This window comes from Meles meles, chromosome 11, assembly GCF_922984935.1.
Source record: "Meles meles chromosome 11, mMelMel3.1 paternal haplotype, whole genome shotgun sequence".
NCBI classification, from domain to species: Eukaryota; Metazoa; Chordata; class Mammalia; order Carnivora; family Mustelidae; genus Meles; species Meles meles.
In genome coordinates, this window is record NC_060076.1 from 4,379,874 (window position 1) to 4,403,979 (window position 24,106).

Consider the following 24,106-nt stretch of genomic DNA (forward strand, 5'->3'; position numbering starts at 1 on the left):
ATAAATAATATATAAATAAATAATAAATAATAAATCAATCAATCAAGTATTGACTTGATTTATCATACAAAACTGTAAAACAAAAATCCTTTTGGTTAAAGTAAGCCACTGACATGCTCTGTGCAGTGTAGCTCTGTGCAGTGTAGCCAAGGAGGATGGAGCGGGTTGACTCCGAGCCCTAGCCACGACCTCCAGTTTCTTCACTTGTGAAGTAGGGGTGCCCTTGATCAAGGGCCCCTGGCCTGACCAGCCATCAGGTTGCACCACTGCTTGGGGAGCAAACAGACAGATGAACAGATTGTCAGGCCCACTGTGAGCTTACTAATTCCGACACTCCAGGGGAGGCACCAAGGAATCTGTATATCAAAAAACAAAAAAATTCCCCCAGCAGCTTCTGATGCCAACCAAGTTTGAGCGCCATCAGGGGAGACCATCCGTAAGAAGCCCCTCCAGATTGCAATGGATGATTGAATGGCTACGAAACCATTGTCTCGTCCTCTGGAAAGGAAGGTTGCTAGTGGGACCAGCCGCACTGGCTTGTTCTGGGGATTAAATGAGCAAGTGCCGGTGCAGGGCCCGTGTGGTGACTGGGGTGGAGCAGGTGCTCAGCAGCTGGGAGCTGCCAGTTTTTCTCCACTCAGCGCGGACCTGTTGATGCCTGTGACATGCTAGGTCTCGCATCAGGACAACACAAGCGAAAGAAATAACCTTCCAGGAGTGCCTGGGTGGCTCAGGTCATGATCTCAGGGTCCTGGGATCGAGCTCCGAATCGAGCTCTCTGCTCAGCAGGGAGCCTGCTTCCCCCTCTTTCTCTGCCTGCCTCTCTGCCTACTTGTGATCTTTTTCTCTCTGTCAAATAAATAAATAAAATATTTTAAAAAGAAAGAAAGAAACTTCCAGGTGGTTTTAAGTGCAATGAAAATCTCAAATTTTTGAAACAATAAAGAGAATTAAGACAATACATATGGAAATAATATTTTAGACAGGGGAACTGGAAAATGACTCTCAAATAAGTTGACATTTGAACTAAAGAAAATTAGGGAGAAGCCATGTGAGTGTTTGTGGGGAAAAAGAAATCTGTGCAAAGGTCCTGAGGCACGGTCAACATGGCCATGCAAGAGACCTATGGTAGGAGTCCAGGTTAGAGAAGGGAGCCAGGGGCTCCGCTCATGCAGCCTTGGGTGCAACAGGTGCCTCTTGCTCACTTCCCTATATCCCTCTGTGGGTTTCCTTAAGTCACTGACAGGTTGAAAGAGAAGAAATTCAAACAGGACATTTACAATGCACACACAATGCCACGATCCTATTATTCCATAATTATGTTTGTTAGTTCAAGCGGACGGGCATAGAGTGGTTACCGTGTCATCTCTCGAAGCTGACAGTTCTAAAATCGATGCTGATGATGTTTTATGTCTTTCCCCCCCCCAGCTGGATATATGGTCCAAATCCAACTATCAAGTATTCCAGAAGGTAAGCTCTACTTTTTCCTTCTTACTTAGGAGCAGGAAGGGAAATACGAATGCTTAAAGGTATAAATATTGGTCTTAAAGTTAGAGGCTTTTTCAAAAGTGGAAAAAGCCAGACACAAAAGGCCGCTCACGGTATGATTCCATTGATAAGACATTCTGGGAAAGATAAAACCTTAGGGACAGAAGTCAGATCGGTGGTATCCAGGGGCTGGGAGTCAGGGCAGGAGATTGTCACCAAAGGGGCAAGAGGAAATGTGTCAGGGTCATTGGAATATTCTGTGTCTTAATTGTGGTGGTGATTACACATTGTATTATGTTCCCAAAGTCATGGATCTAATAATGTACCCACTGTAGAGGGAAATCTGTGCTTTCCTTCCTGCGTAGGGAAGACCCCAGTTCTCCCCTCTTGTGTTTATCTCCAGGGAATCCCCATTACTATGTACATGAAACACTTTACTTCTGCCCCTCCTGGTCACCGAACATGCGGGGGTTTGTCCCCACAGAAACAGGACACCAGCTGGGTGTCCTCCAGTTCAGCTTGGCCTGACATGATCGCCCCAGAGCTACAGACCCTAGTCACAAGTTCAGGGACCTGTGCTTCCGCCCCACCGGTGGTTGATCGGAGGTTCCCGTGCCCACTCCTCAGGCTCTGTCCATCTGCCAGAGCAGCTCACAGAACCCAGGGAAATGCTCACTGAGGTTTCCTGGCTTGTGAAAGCACACGATAAAGGATACAGATGAAGAGCCAGGTAGAGGGACACACAGAGGAAGCTCTGGGAGGGCCTCGAGCCCAGGAGTTTTGGTCCCCATGGAGCTGGGGTGCATCAGTCTTCTGGCATTGCGTTGTCTAGTCTGGCAGCTCTGAACCCCCTACAGCTGGCATTTTACGGAGGCTCCCTCATGTAGACATAGTGGATCGTGAACTCGGTTTCCAGCCCCACTCCCTTTCTCTGGAGGAGGGGGAGCAAGACAGAAAATTCTAAGTCTCTTATTACCCAAATCATGGCTTGGTCTTTCTAGTGACCAGCCCCCCAGCCAGGGGCCCGCCCAGAGTCACCTCGTTAGAACAGGATATGCCCCAATCCTCTTATCACTTGGGAAATTATAAGGGTTTCAGGAGCTGTATGCCAGGAACCAGGGGCAGAGATCAAACAGTGTATGTATTTTTTTTTTCTGTTACCTCACCTACAAAGGGTGACTTCTGCTGTATGGAAATCATGGTTTATGGAACGCCTGGGTGGCTCAGTCGGTTAGGCTGCTGCCTTTAGCTCAGGTCATGATCCCAGGGTCCTGGGATCGAGTCCCACATCAGGCTCCTTGCTCGGTAGGGAGCCTGCTTCCCTCTTCGCCTCTGCCCGCCTTTCTGCCTGCTTGTGTGCTCGCTCCCTCTCTTTCTCTCTCCGACAAATAAATAAAATCTTTTTTTAAAAAGGAAGAAATCATAGCTTAAAAACAAGAAGCAGAGGCTTTTGAGTTGTTCCAAGCTCAGCCAGTTTTTAAGCTCAGTCGGTCAGAGCCCTGTGGTCTACGCAGGTGCCTAGTATGGGCTGAGGGGGGCGGGCTGGCCCCATCCTTACCCCCCTCCCACACCCGCTTGACAATCTGGTCACCTCTTTTTCTGAAGTCATGATTCCCCATGAAACGCTATTTGGGAGATGCCAGAAGAAATGGGACTGGAGAAAACCCTTTCCCGGCTTCTGATGGGAGAAGGGACCCTTCCCTGGAGCAGCTCGGCACCCGGGGCTTGCAAGGGCTCCCACCGCTCCGTAACACCCAGGCCAGCTCCCCTGCAGGGCACCTGCTGCCTCTGCTCTCCTCCACCCTTTCTCCGCGTCTGTCCAGCGGCACACGTGGGGGAGGTGCTCGTGATTTCATTCGTGCCCCATCCAGCTCCCCGGCAATGACTTACTGGGCCCCTTTGCCGTGAGCCAGGAGCTCTGCTGGGTGCTAGAATTCAAGGGAAAACCAGACAGGGAGGCACGAGAAGGAAGGAGGGTAACTCCAGGGCGTTCCCCAGGGGACTGCAGTCAAGAGCAGCAGGAGGGGCCGCTCGCTGTGGGGCACAGGAGGCCTCTATGGGGCAAGACCTAAACTGAGATGCGCTGCTCCTGGAGGGCACCGGGCATGTGAAAGGCCGTGCGAGGAGACCCCCGGCAGTGGCGGCCGCAGCTCCCCAGCCCGTGTTGAGGAGCGCATTCTGAGAGCTGCTGGAAGCCCGTGCGATGGGAGCGCACAGTGGGCCGGGAGGGAACGCTGCGGGGGACGGAGGCAGAGCCCGGGGTGGTCCTCTGGGTCTGGGGACAGAATTTGGATTTTATCCTCAAGTCTGCTGAAGGGGTTGGTGCGGAGATGGGACATAATTTTGAAAGCTGAGCCCAAATCCTTTCCACTCGAGTATTAGTTATGTCCAGGGAACGCTGGGTATGAAATTCTCATAACACAAAATTAACACAATTCCATGACTTTCATAGTGCTGTGGAGCATCACCCCATCTAGTTCCAAACCTCTTCATCACCCCAGAAGGAAACCCTATCCCCACTGAGCAGTGAGCGTAGGACTTTTGTAACAAAGCAGCATAATGGACCAGCTCTCTAATGGTGTTTAATACATCACTTCACATTGTTCCCGCACCTTCTGCATGAAAGGCTGGGCCAGGGGCGGATGCCTGCGGCTCAGAGAGGAGTCTGAGGCCCAACGCCACACGTTTAGGGAGCCTGCTTAAGCAGTACAATTTCACAGTCTGGTCACAGTTAAATACAACATGCTGTCCTGGGCTCCTGGGATCCTGAAAGAGAAAGCGAGACTAATGAGAAAATGAGCTTAGTCCCTAATAAGTAACCGGTGTTGGTTTCTTAGCTGTGGCCGAACGTACCAGGTCATGACAGGTGTCACCGTGGGTGAAACTGGGCAGTGGGGGCGGGGGGGGGCGGGGCATTGGAGCTGTGCGTACCGTCTTTGCAACTTCTCTAGTCCACGATTACATTTTTCTTAAAAAGAATATCATCGGGGCTCCTGGGTGGCTCAGTGGGTTAAGCCTCTGCCCTGGGCTCAGGTCATGATCTCAGGGTCCTGCAATCAAGCTCCACATCGGGCTCTCTGCTCGGCGGAGAGCCTGCTTCCCCCTCTCTCTCTGCCTGCTGCTCTGCCTATTTGTGATCTCTCTCTCTCTCTCTGTCAAATAAATGAATAAAATCTTTACAAAAAAAAAAAAGAAAATCATCATCTTGACTCTCTAACACTCTGCTGCCCAGCTGAGCTGGCTAGCAGCTTCTCCTAAAGGGAGGGTGTGTGTGGTCATAGGTAGACTTTTGGGATAGGCGGCTACATTTGATTCTTAGCCTTCTTATCGAAGTGACCAGACCTGAGGCATTTACTTGCTCGGTATGCCAAAAGTCTTCGGCCTTAAATGCTAATAACTTTGTCCATGCCGGCTGCTTTTGTCATGTTTTTCCCCAGCAGCTGGTGGAAAAGCGTTCTAAAGAGAAAGAACACTGGTCATTTTCTGCACCGTGTTTCACTTTAATAGTGAGAACATTAAAGCAGTTTTGGGTTTTTTGCCTGATTTATCTCCATGTCCTCGGTGGTCTTGCAACGAGTTACCCCCTTCGGGCCGTGGCTTTGGGGAGCCATGGGCATTACAGATCCTAACTGCTCTTTTCACAATGGTCCGATTTCTGTTCAAATACGAGGGTGCACGTGCTCGCCTTTGTGTAGATACGTTTTTTTAATGTTCTGTGTAGCATTAAGTATTTTTGAATGCCAGCAGAAAGTTTATTAGGAAGTTGTAAAATGTGTGAGACACAGATTTGGTGAGGCCTGGATGTGGAGAGACAGGCTGTATTTTCATTCTACCTCCCCTAAAAATAACCTGCCGAGTGCTCTTTGTGTTTGTTGAAAACCACAAACGCACACTGAAGCAGCGTTTAAAATCTGACATTAGTCTAGTCGGAGAGACATGGGCGCGCCGGCCGTGCCTCCCTCACAGCCTGTGTGGGTCGGACAGTCCGTCCGTAGGGATTTTACCTCACCTGGTGAATGGCATCTTGTCCGCGCGGGCAGAGCCCTTTCTGGAAGCCCTCCGTCATCCCTGCCTTCACCTATTCTAACGGAATGGGCTTGACCTGACACTGACCTGTACTCAACGAACCTGTCCCAGGGGCAGGTGAGAGTCGGTGGGTTAAGGAGTCCTCTGTCTTCCCTACTAACACATTGTCTTTTCGCTGTCAGAGTAAGGAACATATTGGAAGATACTGTGGTACAGAATTAAGCTTCATCCTTAACGCTTTCGGCTAATCATCATCACATGGAAGAGGTTTGGGATTTTGTTTAAAGACAAAGTCACACGCGTGCGGAAGACACTGGTAGGGAGGACGGAGGACACGTAGGGCGGCCTCACGAAGAGGCAGGGCGGTCGGTGCTTATTTTTCTTTCAGTCTCAGGCCGCGTTGGTGGACAGAGGACAGACCATGCCATGAAAACAGAGCTGGTGCGGTTCATGGGACAGTGATTAGCATTGCCAACCCAAAATGCCAAAGAAAAAGATCAGTTGGCAACATTTCTAAACTCTGCTTTTTAGTCTCAGCTTTTGCTCAGAACCCTGTTTGCTTCTTGTCCACCCACTTAAATTGTGGGTGTCCCGATCGATGTTACTGGTGGTGTTTCCCACAAAGACACTGAGAGCACTGTGGTAAGCATGCCCCTGCCCGTCGTCTGTCTGCTCACACCCGGGCACGGACACCGGGCCGGGGAGCCCTAGTTGTCTGCTTTGTCTGAAATAGCAGAAAAGTGACATGGTCACTCCGACCACACTGACACGGTCAAGGAGGATCCTTGGTCGTCGGTGAGAAGGGATCTCTCCAGCAGAACAGAGTTCCCGAATGTGCTCACCATGGCCATCAGTGCCGGAGTCTGGAGTCCTGGGCCACCGGCATGGCCCTCCCCGCCCGGTTGGAGGAGCGCACTCCCGACATTGCTCTGGTATAGACCCCCAGGACCTCCTTTCTTTGGCGGTCATTGTGTGGTCACAGTTTCTGCAGACTGCAGGTTTCCCTGGCCACGAGCAGCAGCGGTGGCCGCCGCAGAGAGATGCCTGCTGGGAAGGTGGGACCCCTCCCAGGTCTTTCCCCTCGATGTGACAAAGCAAGGCGGTGGGAGGAAGGCTGCTTCGTGGAGCCCACCTGCGCTTCCGCTTGCCTTTTCGTCCCTGGAAGAGAATGTCGGGAGCTAAGAGAATGAAAGCACACCTGTCACATTGTCCTCGGCCGTGCACGTGGGACTCCCTGGGTCAGAGACAAGCTCACGAGGTCCTGTCGCAGATCCTGCCCCGTGAAACGAACCGTGGCCTGCCTTTTGTCTGCAGCCGGGACTATCAGCAAGCCCTCTCCCTCTTCCTCATTAGACCCCTTCCCCAGGCGCAGGGGAGGGGTGGAGGGCCGGGGACAGCTTGCTGTGGGGCTGCGGCTGCCGACAGGCTCCGTCATTTACTGCAGAGCCCGGGAGGCTCTGTGCACTTCGTCCTAGGGCGAAGAGGCTTTTGATAGCCAGCGCGTCCAGCAGAGCAGACTCAGAGAATGAGACTTAGAAATCAGGGGCCCGTCTGAAAGGGCAGAAGCACAAAGAGCCAGGAAGGGTTTCAGGCGTGTTCGTGTTTCTCTGACATTTAAACTCTGCGGGGCAGTCACCGTTTTGATCTTTAACCTCTTCATTTCCCAACACTGCGCATTAGGGAGAGGGAGAGCAAGTCTGCAGCTCCTGACTGCGTTAAGTCCTGGCAGGGAGGCTGAGGAAAGAGAGGGGCCGTGTGCGCAGCCGCAGACGGGCAGGCGGAGACGGGAGAGGCAGTACCAGGGGACCAGCGCGTCCCCCGCACAAGCACGCTCCCCCGTGCACGTCCGGCTCGGAGCCCAAAGTCGTCGTTCCAGAGGCTTCGTGGCAGGGAGTGCAGCCCTCTTGGGGCTGGGCCATCGGAACTTCGCTGTGGACAGGTGGGTCGTCCGGTGGCGGAGAGCACTCTGTCTGCTTCCTCGTGCCTTCCCTCACTGGTTCATTCCCGGAGACAAAGACCGACCTCGGCCTCGCACAGACTTTGTCCGCTGAGGGGGTTGACCGAGTGGCCGCCTGGGCCTTTTCCACGCAAGAGACGGAGTCATCCGCAGGAGAGTCATTGCTCTGAAGTCGGGGATCCGTCAGTTACCCCCCACAGGTTGAGTGCCCGCCCAGGTAGTACATGATAGACCCACTTGTCACTAGTCCCAGGCCCCAGGAAAGGGAGCTGTCCCAACCAAGTATGGCTCCCAGAGGACGGGACCGGCTCTCCGGGAGGAGGCTGTGTGGCAGCTGTCATCGGAGCGTGCCTGCCACAGAGTCGCACGTCGCTGAAGAGACGCAGCAGTGACTTCAGTCTCCGTCTCTAACCTCCAAGCTGCGTCCCGCCAGCCCGTGTACACGCCTTGCCGCCAGCCCCCTGATCTGCCACGCAGACCTGGCAGCGCCGACGGCTGTGGCCGGAGCGCAAAGTCCCGGCGCCACATCTCTGTCCTTGTCCTCGCTCGGTGTCCTCCTTCCGGGAGGCCGTCGGCAGGGGCCCCCATGCCTACAAGGATTCTGCAGCCTCCGAAAAAGGGGTCTCTTTCAAGTTGTAGAAGGGACCTCTACTTTTTCCCGATCCCATCACTCTGACAGGTGCCCTTTTCTCTTAAATGCTGATTAACTTCTCTCAAGGAGGAGAATGTAATGTTTTTAGACCAGATAGGGCGGCAGTCGGTGCCGCTGTTCCATGATTCCCGTGGCTGCCTCATTAGTGTGTCTTGGTGCTCCCAGAGGAAACCGAGGGCACCCCTCAGTAGTGTGAGGGTCGGCAGGCCGACAGCAGGCGGGATGGTGCGGAGGGGGGCGGCCTGTGGGAGGCCAGTATCATCAGGCTGTTGACGCATTTCAAGGAGGGAGAGGAGGCAGACCATCCCAGGGACATCCCCAGTGGCGGCCTTTCCTAAGCTGGCAGCTGGGCTGTACTGACCAGGTTGGGAAAGCAGAAGGAGAGCGGGAGTGCCTGTTAGGGAGTGTCAGCCCCGGGGGCCGTGGGTGCCGAGAACGGCCCGGCGGGGATCACCGCACTCCCCCTGCTGCTGGATGCCTTCTGTCACCACCGTCTCTCTTCAAGGGCAAGTTTGAATATTCACACACTTCCAAGCCCAGAATAGATTGGATCGCTGATTTTCCCCTTGACGACACCCCACTACCTTCCTCAGCAAGGCTCCCTCCACCACCGCTGATCGTGGTAATGACCGAGACAGCCTTATTCAGGTCCTCACCCCTACCCAGTTCCACGGTCAGGGTGGAACAGGAAAGCCGGGCCCACCTGCTGGTTCGTGGCTCTCTGCCATTAGAGGAGTCGGTCTCGACTCTGGAGCTAGTGTCTTCCTGAGGGCTCGCATGAGTGAGCCCCGGGATACACCAGGTCAGAATCCAGCAACAGCCTCAGGAAAGCCTGGCCATGCAACATTGCCCAGTCCCCGTTCCCACTGCCCAGCAGCCCTGACAGCCTGTTTGCCCCGTCCAGGAGCGCCCGGGCAGAAGGCCGCGGGCAGGGCTCCCTCCGTGCTCTGCACACCGGGTTCTTTCCCCTGCGGTTGCCTTGGCTTTGATCGGAAAGTAGGTGGGATTGTCTGGTTTTTCTTGGGAGCCCAGATGTCTCTGGATGTGTTTCTCTAACTGCGAGGCTGTTCCTGCAGAAAATAACATCACACCGAGTGGGTACAGAACAGTTCAGGTATCTTTGGGGCTTGGACTTTGCTGGCAGCCAGCAACAGAATCTGGCATTTTACCATCTGGAAGGCGTTGAACTTTTTTCATTCCTCTAAATGAAGAGCTTTAATTCCTTAATCCTGGGAAATGTCAAGGACCTTGTGTGTGCAGCTCCTCCCAGCCCTGCACAAGGGCTTCGGCAGAATGAGGCCGGTCGGGACTCTGGAGAATTCCCTCATGGCCACCCTGGGCTTTCCCTGTTCACCCAGGTCATTGCCATGACCTCAGCTTTTCCCACTCCCAAACCCCCTTTCAATCTGCTCCCCTAACACCGCTGGCCAAAAATAAAAGCATAGAACCCCGCCTTATCGATCGCTCACTCGTGCCGCCTGGTGAGTGGCGGCATCGTGGAGCCACATTTTTGAGCACTGTCCTCCCCGTGGACGCCCTGAGCCAGGCCCAGGGAGGCCACACGAGCCCAGTACGGCCTCATCCTCACGGAGAGCACAGCCCAGGTGAGGCGGGGTTCCTGGTCCCAGTCAGGCCAGCGCAGGGCTGGGCCGTCCACAGGTGCTGCTGGGGAACAGTCACAGGGACAGAAGGGCTTCAGGGGAGGAGCGTCCCGAGCTTGAGCACAGAGCAGTTGGGAAAGCAGGTTTGGGAAGAGGAATCCTTGGGGCGGCTGGTGGGGTGGGAGCGTGTCAGGCTTGGGGGAGACAAAGCTGGGACCCGGTCACCCAGGCCCTCACATGCCTTTCTTTCCATGGTGTTTCCGAGTTCCCTGCAGATGCTGGGGGCTGTCGTTGCGCTGCCTCTGGAGGCCGCCTGCCACGGTCTGCACGCAGCTCGGGCGGGGGATCTCCCTCAGGGTGTCCGCGCATCTTGGCTGCAGCTCTAAAGAGATTGGAGTAAAACCCCCAAACCAAACCAAAGACACCTTTATGGAGGCCCTGGCATGTGCCACAGGCTGTGTTCAGTACTTTATAGACAAGGTCTCACCCTTCTCACGCAGAGCTTGATCTCGAAACTGTGGCCACGTTTCCAGCGAAATGAAGCAGCAGGGTCCGTGTCCACCTGTTCCCACCCGGACAGCCCGGCCTCTGCTCTCACCGCCAGCCGCGCTGCTGGGCTCTGGGGGACAGTTAGAAACCCTGCAAAGCCCATGCCGATGGCCCCTTCATCGGAAGTGTTGCTCTTGTCTGAGTAATGCCCAGTCCCCCCGGACTGCGATGCTTCCTCCTCGGGCCTCCGGGCCTGGCGAACCCGCGGCATACAAATCCAGGGCGCAGATTGGAGACTAGGGCCGCATGATGACGAAACAGCCTGCCTCCGCTCTACTGCACTTTTGCCCCACTTTCAGAAGCATGTCCCTGCTCCCTCCCCCAGCGCCCCCAGCGCCCTGTCCCCCAGCACCGTCAGGACAGCATTCCCACTTTGAAATCATGATGGCTTCTCTTTTCACGGAATGAGTACTTCTGGGACTGGTTTTACATATTCTTCATAAAGCCGGTGCTCCCCCTTGGAGCCGTGTTGCTGGCAGGGATCATGGTCCCTTGAAACGTTTAACACACGAGGTTCGCATCTTTGACTGCTGGACCCACACAGAAAATTCTCATTCCACAATGTTCCCAGTGGCCCTCTCTTTAAGGGTGGGTCTGTCCTTGGCAGAACCCTGAGTAGAGACCCGAAACGCTTGGGCTGATCTGCTTGTGGACCAGTGAGTGAAAGTTCATTTTTATTCTTCGCTTTGCGGCGTGGGTACAACCAAGTGGCCTGGGTTTGGTCGGCGCCTCTTTGAAGCCCACCTGGGAGGTTTCTAGCACCAAGAGCTGCTCGGCGCTGACCGTCTCCCTGGTTCTGAGCTGCGTTCTCCGAGCTCTTGGCAACTAGAAGCTGCGGTGATAGAAGGTCACACACATCAGCCAGTGCGTGGGTTTCTGGAGTGGGGCGGATGGGCTCAAAGGGCTTTCATGTCGCTGCTGGTGGGCCTGAGGGTGGAACTCGGCACGGATGTGCCCTCAGGCCGCGCAGCCAGGCCCTGCAGCGGCGTCCACTGAAAACCTGGACCCAGGGCTGCCCGAGATCCAGCCTCGTGCTCCTCCACCAGGGCCCGCGGGAGAGTGATGCGGCCAAGGTCACCCAGATAATTAGTGGTGAATCCGGACTGAGCCCTGTCTCCTGACAGCCAGTACGCTGCCTTTGGTTATGTTAATGTAGGCAGCAGAGAACGTGCTGTCTTCGGAGGAAGTAGAAGCAGGTACTGGCTGGAGGGAAGCCAGAACCTGGGCCTCTACCAGGCTTCTCCTTTAAATAAGCAACTCCTAAACACTGGGGCACTTAACTTTCCTATTCATCTTGTGGGACACACTTTTAATCGAAGCCTCGGCGTTGCCGGCTTAGTGGGGGCGGCCTCGGGCCCCACGGGCCATGTGCTGGCAAACACCATCAGCCCGTCGCAGTAGGAAGCGCGGCGTCACCGCCAGAGCCCAGAGCCGGCTCAGCGCCACTGGCCGCAGCCCTTGCCCTGCTGGTGGGAAGCAGGCAGTGGCCCGCAGCGGCCCATTCGTCTGTGGTCCCTAGTCCTGCTGACGTCACAGTCACCTTGGGGAGCTTTGTAACCACACACATCCTGGCCCCCAGCCTGGCCTCTCTTTTAGAAGCTGAGGGAGGTCTCACCTCTGGCTGCTCTGAGAGCCCTCCGCCCCAGGCTGGAGGGCCGCACACAGGCAGGGTGATGCCTGCACCCTTGGGGAGCCCAGGAACCCCTGAGAACAGGCCCTGGGCCACCAAATAACGCAGTGCAGCCACTCCCTGACTCACAGAGGTTCAACTTAGGATCTTTCGCCCTTACAGGGTGCGAAAGCAACACACATTCAGTAGAAACAGTACTTCGAAGGTTGAATCTGGGTCTTAAGCTAGCGATGAGAGAGGTGTGATCCTGTCTCGTGATGCTGCCGGCAGCCGCCGCCCTCGGCCAGCCCTGCCTTCATGAGGGCCCCCGACCCCCGCACGTCCCGCTGATGGCCGCTCTGCGCGGCGCTCTCAGTACAGTCTTCAGTACGTTACAGAAGACACCCTGCGTTTCATTGTAAAATCGGCTTCGTGTCAGACGAGTGCCCCGCTGTAGGCGAGCGAGAGCGCTCGGAGCACGTGTGAGCGAGGCCAGGTTACGTGGATCGGCTGCATCTCCAGCTCACCGCCATCGTAAGTCGACAAAGATCTGCAGCACGGAAACTGCTGAGGAGTGATAGCATGTTGAGAGTTTTTGCCCCCTCCGTGGCTCACCGACTCTGTTTGTCACCACTGCGTCCTTTGTTCTTCCCTGACAGGTTAAGCGCAAAGTCCTTGTGGTCGCCATGAAACCCGGGCTCTGCGGGGCTGACCTTCAGCAGAAAGTAGCCCTGCCGGCCCCAGCCCTGTGTTCTCGGCCCCGCAGCTGGCCAGAGGCCACCAGTGGGAAGACGAATTTGGACTTGATGTGCCAAATGTAACAGAGGACCCCCCTCTGGGCAGCAGCCTCCCCTTATTTCACGGCGTTCTTTGGATTTCCCTTCATTAACACGTGTGCTCGCCGGCCGAATGCTGCCGGCTCTCGTGTGCCCCGGCCCCCCTCGTTCCGCGTGGCAGGGAGACTCCACCCAGAGACCTTCTGGGGGCCAGTGGGAAAGGCGCCGGGGCTGTGATGGGGCAAGAGGCAGAGGGAGAGCCATGTTGAGTGGCAAGAGCTGGGGCACCGAGTCCTGCCTCCTACGAGACCTGAGGGCCCTTCCGCACCCCTGCGGCCTCTGTCGGGGCGCAGGCGCCTGCTGTGCGGCTCTGGAGCTGCTTGAGCGGCCGGGCACTTGACCTCCCGGGCACTTGACCTCCCGGGACCCCTTCCTCTCGCGGGAATGGGCGGGCGGGTGCTGCTGTTCTAGTGCTTTCCCTGCCTCGGCCACTGAACCCTTGTCCGAGGTCCTGCGGCTGGAATGTAGCAGACCCGCTCGGACCCGCCCAACTCCTGCCACGCCGTGTGGTGTAGACCACCTCGAGCGCGGCTGCGGCTCCCGCGGCAGGCAGCTCCGCTTTGCCTTCGGCTGACAGGACTCGTGATCTCCCGCGCACCCTCTGGCTCTTGGGCTGAAGGCGGCAGAAGCTCCTCGCACACAATATGGTGCAGGAGCTTCAGGAGCCGAGTTGTGACTGGCGTCCCCTTCACCAGCGTGTTGACTGACAGCTGCTTCAAGGGCTCTTGAAAGATTCCTTTCTCCCTGGGAGCTTAGTGCCCCGCCAGTCTGGGTGCCTGAAGACCTTCCCTGCCAGTCTGAGCCGGGGAGAGAATTTCGGGAAGCCCTGGTTGGCGGAGGAGGAAGAGGAAGTTGACAGGGAGACTGATAAAGCCCCTCAGATCCGTGATGGCCGCGGGGTGTCGCCCTCCTCAGGAACCCGCGGGCAGTGAGCCCGCCAGGGGAGTGCGCCCCACACCGGGCCCCCCCGGCGTCTGCAGTGGCCCTTGCCCGGAGGTGGGAAGGGACAGCTCTGGGCAGCAAAGCTCCTGTGTGGCTGTTTGCTCACTGCTTTTCGGTTTTGTTCTTTTTAAATAAGTTCTGCCCCCAAAGGGGGGCTCAGACTCACAGTCCCAGGATCAAGAGTGGCACCCTCTACCCACTGAGCCCGCCCACTGCTTTCTGAGTGGCCCTGGCCCTCTGTGCCTGAACGTCTCCTGCCCTCGCTGCTGACCTGGCATCGGGTCCCTTCTGCTCTTCTCTGCGTGGTCCCCTGTCTTGCCGGTCTATTGTTACTTTGCTCCTCCTTCCCTTGCCACTGCTCAGCTTGAGGTCTGCTTTGATCTGTTCTCAGGGCTTTTCTAACGCACTCACTGGAGGGATGAATGGCCTCCCCTGCCCGAAGCATTAGTGCTCTTCCTCCGCCTCCCCCACTGGGCAGGGTGGCTTTGATCTCCCAGTGGAATCCTGGGAGCTGTACCTTACTTTGGGGCCATTATGGTGGGGCCCAAGCCTCGGCTGGGCTGGCACAGAGTAGATTTAAATTAAATTGGTTAATAGCAAAATGTGTTTGTTGCCTCCAAGACTGTTTTTTTTTTCTTCAAAATCTTGGATACTGAGCAAAATACAAAACAAAACAACAACAAAAAACTTCGTTATTGAAAAGTTTAAGACAAGAAGACAGTGTAGGTAGAATGGTTGACAGAAAGGAAGACCATCGCAGGTGAATTTCCCCACACTCTGCAGCCATGGATGAGCCTGGTGCTTTGGAGTTTGGCCACAGGAACCCCAAAACCAGTAGTGGCGGAGTTTGTGAGGAAGAGAGAGAAAACACGACAAAGCTGTCTCCTTCTAGTGAGATGTCTGTCATTTGTGATGGGAAAGTGGGGAAATTAAGTGATCGTATCAGCGCAAGAAAAAACTGCCACAGTTTGGCAACATAAGGGAGTAGTTTGTACTGGACCTTGTGAAAGGTGGCTAAATTGGGCCGGGCTGCCAGCCTACTAACAGAGAAACTAATGAGGCACCCTCTCCAGGAGCCAGAGGCCGAACAGCGCTGAGCTGGATCTGGAGCAGGACCCGGAGGATTTTCTGGTCCGTTCGGTTGTTCTGCTCTCAAATGCCCAACTGTCCAGCAGCCACGTTTGCGCATCTCCTGACCTGGGCTTCTTCTCACCGGGCCTCTGGTGCACTGGGGACTTCACTGGGCTGGGACGCGAGGCAGACGATGCCCAGGCCCCTGGGGCCTGTGCCTTTTCCAGAACCTGCATTGCCAGCCAGGGGTCCCTGTTGGGAGGGGTGGCCCAGGCTTGGGGCCCCCACTGCCCCTTCCCAGCTGTGTGAGCAGCCGCCTGCCCAACCTCTGGAAGTCTCCGTCTCCTCCTCTCTGAAATGAAAAGCAGAGTGCACCCACCTCAGTTAACTTTCAGTGTGCTGTGAATTTTATACGTCGGTCATATACAATGTTTCTTATTAAAAATTCTACAAAAAAGAGCAAAGAAAACGTGCAGCCAAACAGAGCAGGCCAACCTGGGCCGTGGCCTCTGGGCAGCCAGTGTGACTGGGGAATTTGGCCCCAGGACAGTTGCTCAGTCTGCTGAAGTGGACAAATGTAGCCCCGTCCCAGGGGACTCCTGGGACTGGTGATGAGCTCCTGGGGAAAGGAGCGCACCCGTAACTAGGGGACAGCATGCCACCGGCGAGCAGCTAGCCTGGCTTCCCGGCTGTGACAGCACTGACATGGGGGCGGGGCTTGTTGGACGCACTGTAAAGTAAATAGCAGGGGCTGGAGAAGAATTCTCCAGAAACTCTCTCTTTCGTAAATGTTCCACGAAACGGCATGTGCCCGGGTGGTTTTATTTAGCAATGGGTCTGGGTGGGCAGGAAGCAGCCTCCAAGCTCAGGGGCCACGGGGCCCAGTTTGCTTTGCTGTGTTTTTATGGCCATAATTTCACCCCCCCCCCCGATCACCACCCACCATCTTGCCAAGTTATCATTACTACTGGTTAAAAAAAAAAAAAAAAAAAAAAAAGCATTGCTCGTTTTAGAAAGCTGTCTGTCAGAAATGCTTAAAATAAAACCAGTCTGCACTGGGAAGGGTAAGTGCCACTTACCTGAAAGTCACTTGGGTAACAGTTTCTCAGCAGTGTTGGATATGTGACCTGTGGCTTGTGTTTCCAAGAGAGTCAGCACAGGTGTTCCTGGTAGGTGGCCTTCGGTGAGTGGGTGTTTTTAAGTTTATTTCTTGGTCCAACAAATATGTATTTATTGAGCAGCTGGGTGGTGTTCCAGGCCTTGGCGACGTAGCGTGAACGAGATGGGGCATGATCCTGTCCCCACAGAGCTGATCGTCTTGTGGCTTCACCAGCCACCAAGCAGGCCACGGAAGTCCAGCAGGGAAAGAGTGCTTGTCCGGAGATGAGAGGAGCAGAAGGGAGGGGAGACAGGCAGGGCTGCAGCCTGGCTGGGCGGGAGGTGCTTCCCACACATGGCCATTCATTTAGGGGAAGTGAGGCGCAGGTTCTGTAAGCTAGGGAGCCTGTGTCCTCTGTCTGGAGCGTGGCCTCTCTGACTTTGAGCGTGGACACAGCTAGACTGACTGCTAGATCGTTTGCAAACTCACCATGTGGAGCCTGGAGCAGCCTCTCTGGGTTCCTTCCACCTGACGGCTTTGTCCCCTGCCGCTTAGGTCCATTGGCGCATCATGTGGTGTCCGAGGAGACGTAGAAACTGGGGAGGTCTACACCAGGTAGACCCACGTTACTCCTGCTCAGAGTTGGACATTTTACGTGGGGTTTTTTTTGTTTGTTTGTTTCATTTTGGTTTTTAACCACATTTATAATGACAAGAATCCTATTGAAGACAGTCAGCTAAACCAGGACTTCGAACAACTGTCAAATCAGGTGGAGTATCTATTAATTTGCTGATTGGTGGCAGGCATTAGCAATTTCTGGTGTCCCATTTGAGAACTACAGGGATCTTAGATTACTCCTTTGTTTTTCAGAAGGGACACTGAGACCCAGAGAGATTAAGTAGTTGGGGGCTTAAGCCCACCATGCCTTGTCTGGTCACCAGTTACCTCTAGAAGGCCTAAAGCAGTCTTGCCCTCAGCCCTGCTGATAAAGCCTCTACTTGGAGTTTGGAGACTGTGGGTGTGGCCCACCAGGATGCTGAAAACGAGCCACAGCTTTGGGAGAGAAAACCACATTTTGAGTGGCAAGGCACCTCGGAAGGGTAGTAGGAACTGTGAGACCCAAGGGAAAGATCATCAGAAATTGCCAGATTCTGGGTGATGGAATCATAAAATCTCTCCGACAACAAACTGTGAGACAGAATGAGAATTACAGGAAGCAGAAAGACCAGTTCCCCGCTGGGGACGTTGTTCCAATGTGAGGATGAAGTCGAATGTGGACAGGTGGGAAAGCTTCTTTGCATCCGTGCAGTCTCATCCTGCAGTGACTTAGCTAAACACCTCTGGGCCTGCTGGCCTTTCCCCCTCCGCTGGCTGTGGGCCACGGCCCTCCTCTCAGGTGCACACCTCCCCCCCGCCCCCCAGTTTCTAGTTGCTGGAACTCACTCCTCCTACCTCCGGGCGTGAATGCTTGGTGTCCTCTGCCTACGACACTCCTGCTCCCCAGCTTTGTTCTCTGATCTTCGCACTTGAGATTTTGTTTCAGGTGCCCTTTCCTTCAGATCGCTTCGTCACAGAAAGGGATGGTTTTCTTTTCTCCGTGCTGCTTCGGGGTGGCCTCTAACCCTGTCACTGTCCCTGGTTCCAGGTGACAGACCACGCCACCACCGCCCTGCTGCACTACCAGCTGCCCCAGATGCCGGACGTCGTGGTCAGGTCCTTCATGGTGAGTGGTCTCAGGAGGCGCATCTCCTTCGAAAACCTCGGCTTCCCCCGAGTAAGAGCGGGCGGCGCGCAAGGTAGCCGATCCGCCTCTGGGCCGCGGGGCCTCGCCATGCGAGACGGGCCAGCCTGGAGGACTGAGGCTTTCTTTACACCGGGAAGGGATTTATGAGAATCCGTTTCCCACTTAATTAACTGGCGTACTCTGTCAGGCTGAACAAATGGTGGTTTCCGAAGTGATCTCCCAGCAGTTTCCCGCACTGATTTAGTTACCAGATATTTATTGAGCGCCTCGTCCATGCCAGGCCCTGTGCTTGGCGCTGAGCAGGTGCCAGTGGCTAAGGCAACTCTTGCCGTGCCCCCCAAGATGTGGACATTCTCAGGTTGGAGCTCAGGATGGGGAGTGACCCCACAAGAGCCAGACAGCCATTGTACTGGTGTGTTGGAATCGGCTCCTGCCAGCTCCTGTGAAATGTCGAGAATTTTGCAGCCTGATTATGCGACCACTAGTAGCTTGAAATTACACCAGAACATTGGCACCGCCGACATCAGCGAGTGCCGCGGGTCAGAGCCCGCCGCCGCCCCAGGGGCTGGCTCTTCTGCACACCTCTGCCCAGGTCTGCCATGTGACCCCCCGGTTGGCCCGAGCCAGGTCCTTCCAGCCAGAACTGGCAGCTGTGTGTGTCCACATCATGCGGACATGGCTTCGTGCTCTCCCCTTGGTAGGCTCCCTCTCTCGCTGCGGCTGAAGCTCCCTTCTCAGTGCATGCTGGGAAGGCTGCCACTTAGAGACCTACTGGGAAGACCTACCTGTTAGCAAGTCCGGATCAGTGTTGACAGCCAGGTGGAGTAGCGCTCAGCCGCGTCATCACGTCAGTTTGTCTCAGCAAGTGAGCTTCTTAGAGAACCCGCAGTTCATTTCTTGGAAGACACAAACCCGACTTACTGATCCGCCTCACGGCGCTGCGGGGTGAGCGAGCAGCCCCGGGCGCTCGGCAGAGCCGCGTGAGGGGCTCTCCCATGCATCGGGAGGACGATCCTCTGACAGCCTGCGCGAGCTCTTCCTTTTTGGACAGATAGAGGGTCTTGCTTTTTCACCTAACACGTAGTCATGCCCAGTTGCCCTTTGGTAACTGACTCTGCGATTTGGGGAGGATCTGGCTTTGGTTGGCACTGGAGAATAAACAGTCCAGCTGAACGGTCATCGACCGCCGCGCGCTTATTGCCAGAACCTCGGCCACCTGGCCCTTGGAAGGGGGACGGCAGCGATGGGCCACAGTCTGCCACCGCCAAGGCAGCTGTGAGGAGACAGAGGATTTGTATCAATAAACTCGACCTCCCTCTTGAAAGAACAATTTTCTCTTATCGACGTAATTCAGGAGGACATCAAAGGGTGAGATTCACGTGCCCTGTCACAGTGAGAACTTGCTTAACTTGCTTGCCTGTTGTTGTGGGGTTTGGGTTGGTTTTTTTGGGTTGTTTTTTTTTGTTTTTTTTTTTTGTAGCAAATCTCCTTGAGTTTGAGAATTGAGTTACGGGAGTCTCATCCTTATGTATGACGCCCGGGAGAACCCTGCACTCTGAACCACTCAAGTGTGTATTCGCCTCTTATTATGTTATTTGGTGGCACCAGGGTGTCCCCGCCCTCCCCCAGGTGCGTTGGGCCACATTGTGACAGTGAGTGATGACCTCTGAAATCAGATTAGAAGAAGGCATGTTGACCTCAGTGGAGAGTTCCAACACTGTCATGGACGCGGAGGCTCCCTCCACAGCGTCCGTGCCCGCTCCTTGGCCGGGAGCGAGGCAAGGACCAGTGCGCGTCTTCAGGGGACATGGGACACAGTTCTGAAATGTGGTTGTGTGCGGCCCCGAGCCCCAGGCTGTGCACCGGTGCCCGGCGGCTCCTCCAGGGAGCACTTCCTGCCCCTGGGAGCAAGAATTCCTATTCTAAAAATACCCTCAGCTGCGGGGGTGGGGGGTGCCTGGGGCAGCGCCACAACTGAGAATCCGCAGCCTTGTGACCTTGTGGACTCTGCGTGCGGCGTTCTCTGAAATCACGGGCCGTCTTTGGGTCACGGCCAGCTTGAGTTCTCTGGCCTCGAGGTCACTGGGCTTGACAGGAAGGATGACGTTGGAAGCACCCGGATCCCATTTCTTTTGTTTCTCTCCTCACTTCTCTTTTTAGACCTGGTTAAGAAGTTACATAAAGCTGTTCCAGGCCCCATGCCAGCGCTGCGGGAAGTTTCTACAAGATGGCCTTCCCCCGACGTGGAGGGATTTCCGAACCCTCGAAGCCTTCCACGACACCTGCCGACAGTGACCTAGCCCCAGCCCCAGCCCGGGGGGCCTGTCGGCTCCGCCCAGCACCTTCCCCGACGAGCCCTTAGTCAGAGGATGGCTCAGACCTGTCCTCACCGCCCAGACCCAGGTCCACCACTCTGCCCCGACCATCAAGCAGCCCATCCTACGTTTAGGCTGAGCTGCTTCCCCAGCCCATTCCATCTCGTGTGTTTGGGACTAATTATACACTGTAACTGGTTTATGGAAGGCAGAGAGGACCTTTTTAGAACTCAGACTAAGACAGTTATGCAGCGTGTTCTTTCCTGCATGTTAGCAGCGCTGGCGAATTGATTCTCCCGGGTCTGTGTTCCGAGTCATTTTCACGAGCCGTTATCGTTTAAATGAGCCCGTGTTCATGCGTATTGTCATGCTGGGTGTTTGGTTTGGTTTGGTAACTTTTTTTTTTTTTTTAATAAGCAGTAAACCTTTCGTATCCCGGACAAGGCTTTGTCTCCTATTTCTTAAAGCACCTTCTGCACTCAGTTGACTGAACATGTGAGCAGATCCGGGCCTTTTGGAAAAAAAAAAAAAAAAAAAAAAACCATTAATGTCTGTGTTTAAAAACATTGTTCTTTCCGAGGACACATTTCCTTGCTTCTTGCTTCTAGGAGAGAGGACAATGTTGGCAAATATCCCATTTCAGAGATGTTTTTGCAGTTTGCAAAAGGGATTGTTCTTTTTGAGGAAGAAAGCGCACACGTTTCTTTCTGCTAAAGCAGTAACACACATACGTACCAAAGGGGAAGGAATCTGCCCATGTTACCAGCTGGAACACATGTCAGCAGGCCTGAAAAGGACGCCTGGCTTGTTAGTCCCATGTTTTATCCTAAACATTACGTTACAGATGCCGGCCCAGTTCACACAGAGCCTTGACCCCAGCACAGAAAGCCGTAACCTGTTTACATGAAGAGACGTTGACCTGGCGAGGGTCTTGAAGGAAGGGGGAGTTTCCTAGAGCCTTCCCAACCCAATCATCTCCTTGCTAGGAAGATGCCAGCAAGTCGCTGCCTTCTGGAGATGTCCAAAAGAACGGGTGGTTCCTCCCTGTGTGCTGGTACCGCTCGCGCCCTCCCCACCTACCTAGACCAGGCTCAAAGGAGCTGAGGACAAAGGGGATTTCGGGAGGAGGAAGGGATAGGACCTGTCTCGGGGTGTGGTCCAGCAGCAGCATCCTGGGGCTGAGTAAAAACACGGAGCCTCAGGCCCCTCCCCAGACCAACGGAAGAAGATGCCGTGGCGTGAGGTCCAGCAGTCTGATTGTTAACAAGCCCCTGGGGGCCTCTGCAGGGGCCCGCAGCCTGAGAGCCGCGTCCAGGAGGTGGGCGTGCTTCCGGTGCCCCTTCTGGGGAGGAGTGATGAGAGGCAGCAGGAAAGCTTCCAGACGGCCAGTGATTACAGACTGAATACCATTCCAGCTGTTCCCGCTCGTGAGAGGCACCACGACCTCACGAACCATCCAGAAAGGCAACTTGCTGCCCGTTCGGCCACAACCCAGGCCTTCGTGAGAATCCCGTGTGACACGGGAGTCGCTCACACCAGCCTTCCGTTGCTCCGAAACGGCTCTCCTCTCTTCCAAGGGGGCTGGCAACTTGTCCTGCCCAGGGCCTCCTTGTCGAGCGGGGCACAGACCACAACATGGCCTCGTTGGCTTACGGGTCTCTTCCCTTCTTATTCTCGTAAGATGTTCGTTTGTTGCTTTGTGAGAACATCCCGAATTGAGGACATGGGGTCTGTGACAACCTCTTGTCCCATTGCTGCCCATCCTTTCTAAGACGTTGAAGTGGCATGTACGCTGCCCGCCCCCCCCCCCCGCACGGGTCTCCAGTGTGTGTCGTCACGTGCAGTGAGGACAGTATAACCAGCTGTGACCAGGTTGGAGCACGTGGAAATGACAGTCCGTCCTGACCGCCAGCTGGCTGACAGCACCCGGCAGAGGTGTTGACATGGGGGGGCGGGGGAGGCAGCCACTGATGAAATCACGGTAATGAGAGCACCTTCTAGAAGGCTACGTGGATTTTTAACTGTTTGAATCCTGACTGCACCAGACCTGAGCAGACCCCGTTGGTACCAGGGGGTCTAACTCCTGCCAACCTCCGCGTTCAGGAGAGAGCGAGCCAGCTTGACAGAGCCCCCGGCTAGCGGGCGTTGCTACTTAATGACATTGTTTTCTCTGTGTCACGTTTAGGGATACCTTCCATTTGTGACAAATGATGCTTGTTTCCCAGGTACAGGAAGGTGTAAAGTTTCCACTTTAAATAAATGTGTTGAGGCAGGAAAGTGGCACCGTTAGGGAGAAATACGAATTCTAGCGCAGGTGTCTATAGCAGCGGGTGGGGGGCGGGCCCCCAGCTGGGGGGGGCACACACGGCCAGGACCTGAACTCTGGCCCCCCGCTCCCAGTGGTGGGGGCCCAGACAAGTCACCGTTCCTTGGTATCACCCTGTCTGTGCTTCCATTAGATGAAGACGGATAGCAGCTGTGCGAGAGGGAAGCTGAGGGTTGGGGTTTCACAGACGAACCAAGACTGGCCATGAGCTGGTCACTCACCGCGGCTGGGCGTTGTGTATGTGGGTGATGATTGCTCTTCTGTTCTCTGTATTTATAATTTTTCCTATATTTTACATACTTTTCTAAAAATCTTCCCCTAATTAAAAGTAGGAGGAAAAATACAAGGGTTGGGCCAGTCAGCCATTTAGGCCTTCCCGTTGTGGCCCTTGCGCTCTTCGGTGCAGAGAGGGGAAAGCTGAAAGGAAAGGTAGTGAGGTCTGGAAAGGTGAGCGGGGCTGGAAGGGTGAATGCTTGGTGTTTCAAGAGATGGACACGAGGGGCGCCTGAGTGGCTCAATTAGGTATCTGCCCAGCCAGGTCGTGATCCCAGGGTCCTGGGATCGAGCCCCACGTCGGGCTCCCTGCTCAGCGGGGAGCCTGCTTCTCCCTCTGCCACTGCTCCCCCCGCTTGTGCTTTCGCTCTCTCTCTCTGGCAAATAGATGAATAAAACCTTTTTAAAAAAGAGAGAGAGCCATTCCGATCAAAATTCCACCGGTATTTTTCAAAGAGCTGGAGCAAATAATCCGAAAATGTGTATGGAATCAGAAGAGACCCCGAATTGCTAAGGAAATGTTGGAAAAACAAAAATAAAACTGGCGGCATCACGTTACCTGATTTCAAGCTTTACTACAAAGCTGTGATCACCAAGACAGCGTGGTACTGGCATAAAAACAGACACATAGACCAGTGGAACAGAGTGGAGAGCCCAGATACGGACCCTCAACTCCATGGTCAAATGATCTTCGACAAAACAGGGAAAAATATACAGTGGAAAAAAGACAGTCTCTTCAATAAATGGTGCTGGGACGACTGGACAGCGATATGTAGAAGAATGAAACTCGACCATTCTCTTACACCGTACACAAAGATAAACTCAAAATGGATAAAAGACCTCAACGTGAGACAGGAATCTCTCAGAATCCTAGAGGAGAACACAGGCAGTAACCTCTTCGATATCAGTCACAGCAACTTCTTTCAAGATACGTCCCCAAAGGCAAAGGAAACAAAAGTGAAAATGAACTTTTGGGACTTCATCAAGATCAAAAGCTTCTGCACGGCAAAGGAAACAGTCAACAAAACAAAAAGGCAACCCACGGAATGGGAGAAGATATTTGCAAATGACAGTACAGACAAAAGGTTGATTTCTAGGATCTATAAAGAACTCCTCAAACTCAACACACACAAAACAGATAATCATATCAAAAAATGGGCAGAAGATTTGAACAGACACTCCTCCAATGAAGACATACAAATGGCTAACAGACACATGAAAAAATGTTCACAATCACTAGCCATCAGGGAGATTCAAATCAAAACCACATGGAGATACCACCTGACACCAGTTAGAATGGCCAAAATTAGCAAGACAGGAAACAACGTGTGTTGGAGAGGATGTGGAGAAAGGGGAACCCTCTTACACTGTTGGTGGGAATGCAAGTTAGTGCAGCCACTTTGGAGAACAGTGTGGAGATTCCTGAAGAAATTAAGAATAGAGCTTCCCTATGACCCTGCAATTGCACTGCTGGGTATTTACCCCAAAGATGCAGATGTAGTGAAAAGAAGGGCCATCTGTACCCCAATGTTTATAGCAGCAATGGCCACGGTCGCCAAACTGTGGAAAGACCCAAGATGCCCTTCAACGGACGAATGGATAAGGAAGATGTGGTCCA

The 24,106-nt window shown here is 54.4% G+C and overlaps 1 protein-coding gene across 2 annotated transcripts in view; it reads left to right on the forward strand.

Moving 5' to 3' along the window:
• Positions 1-24,106, forward strand: part of MED27 (mediator complex subunit 27) — a 208,348-nt gene that overhangs the window by 174,470 nt on the left and 9,772 nt on the right. The window contains exons 6-8 of one of the 2 annotated variants that reach the window (XM_046022275.1): positions 1,429-1,470; positions 17,476-17,553; positions 19,735-20,327. In XM_046022275.1, coding sequence (XP_045878231.1) covers positions 1,429-1,470; positions 17,476-17,553; positions 19,735-19,869 — 255 coding nt within the window. In that variant the 3' untranslated portion in view covers positions 19,870-20,327. Of the gene's footprint in view, positions 1-1,428; positions 1,471-17,475; positions 17,554-19,734; positions 20,328-24,106 lie in introns of those variants that run through there. The other variant, XM_046022274.1, reaches the window with a different exon arrangement.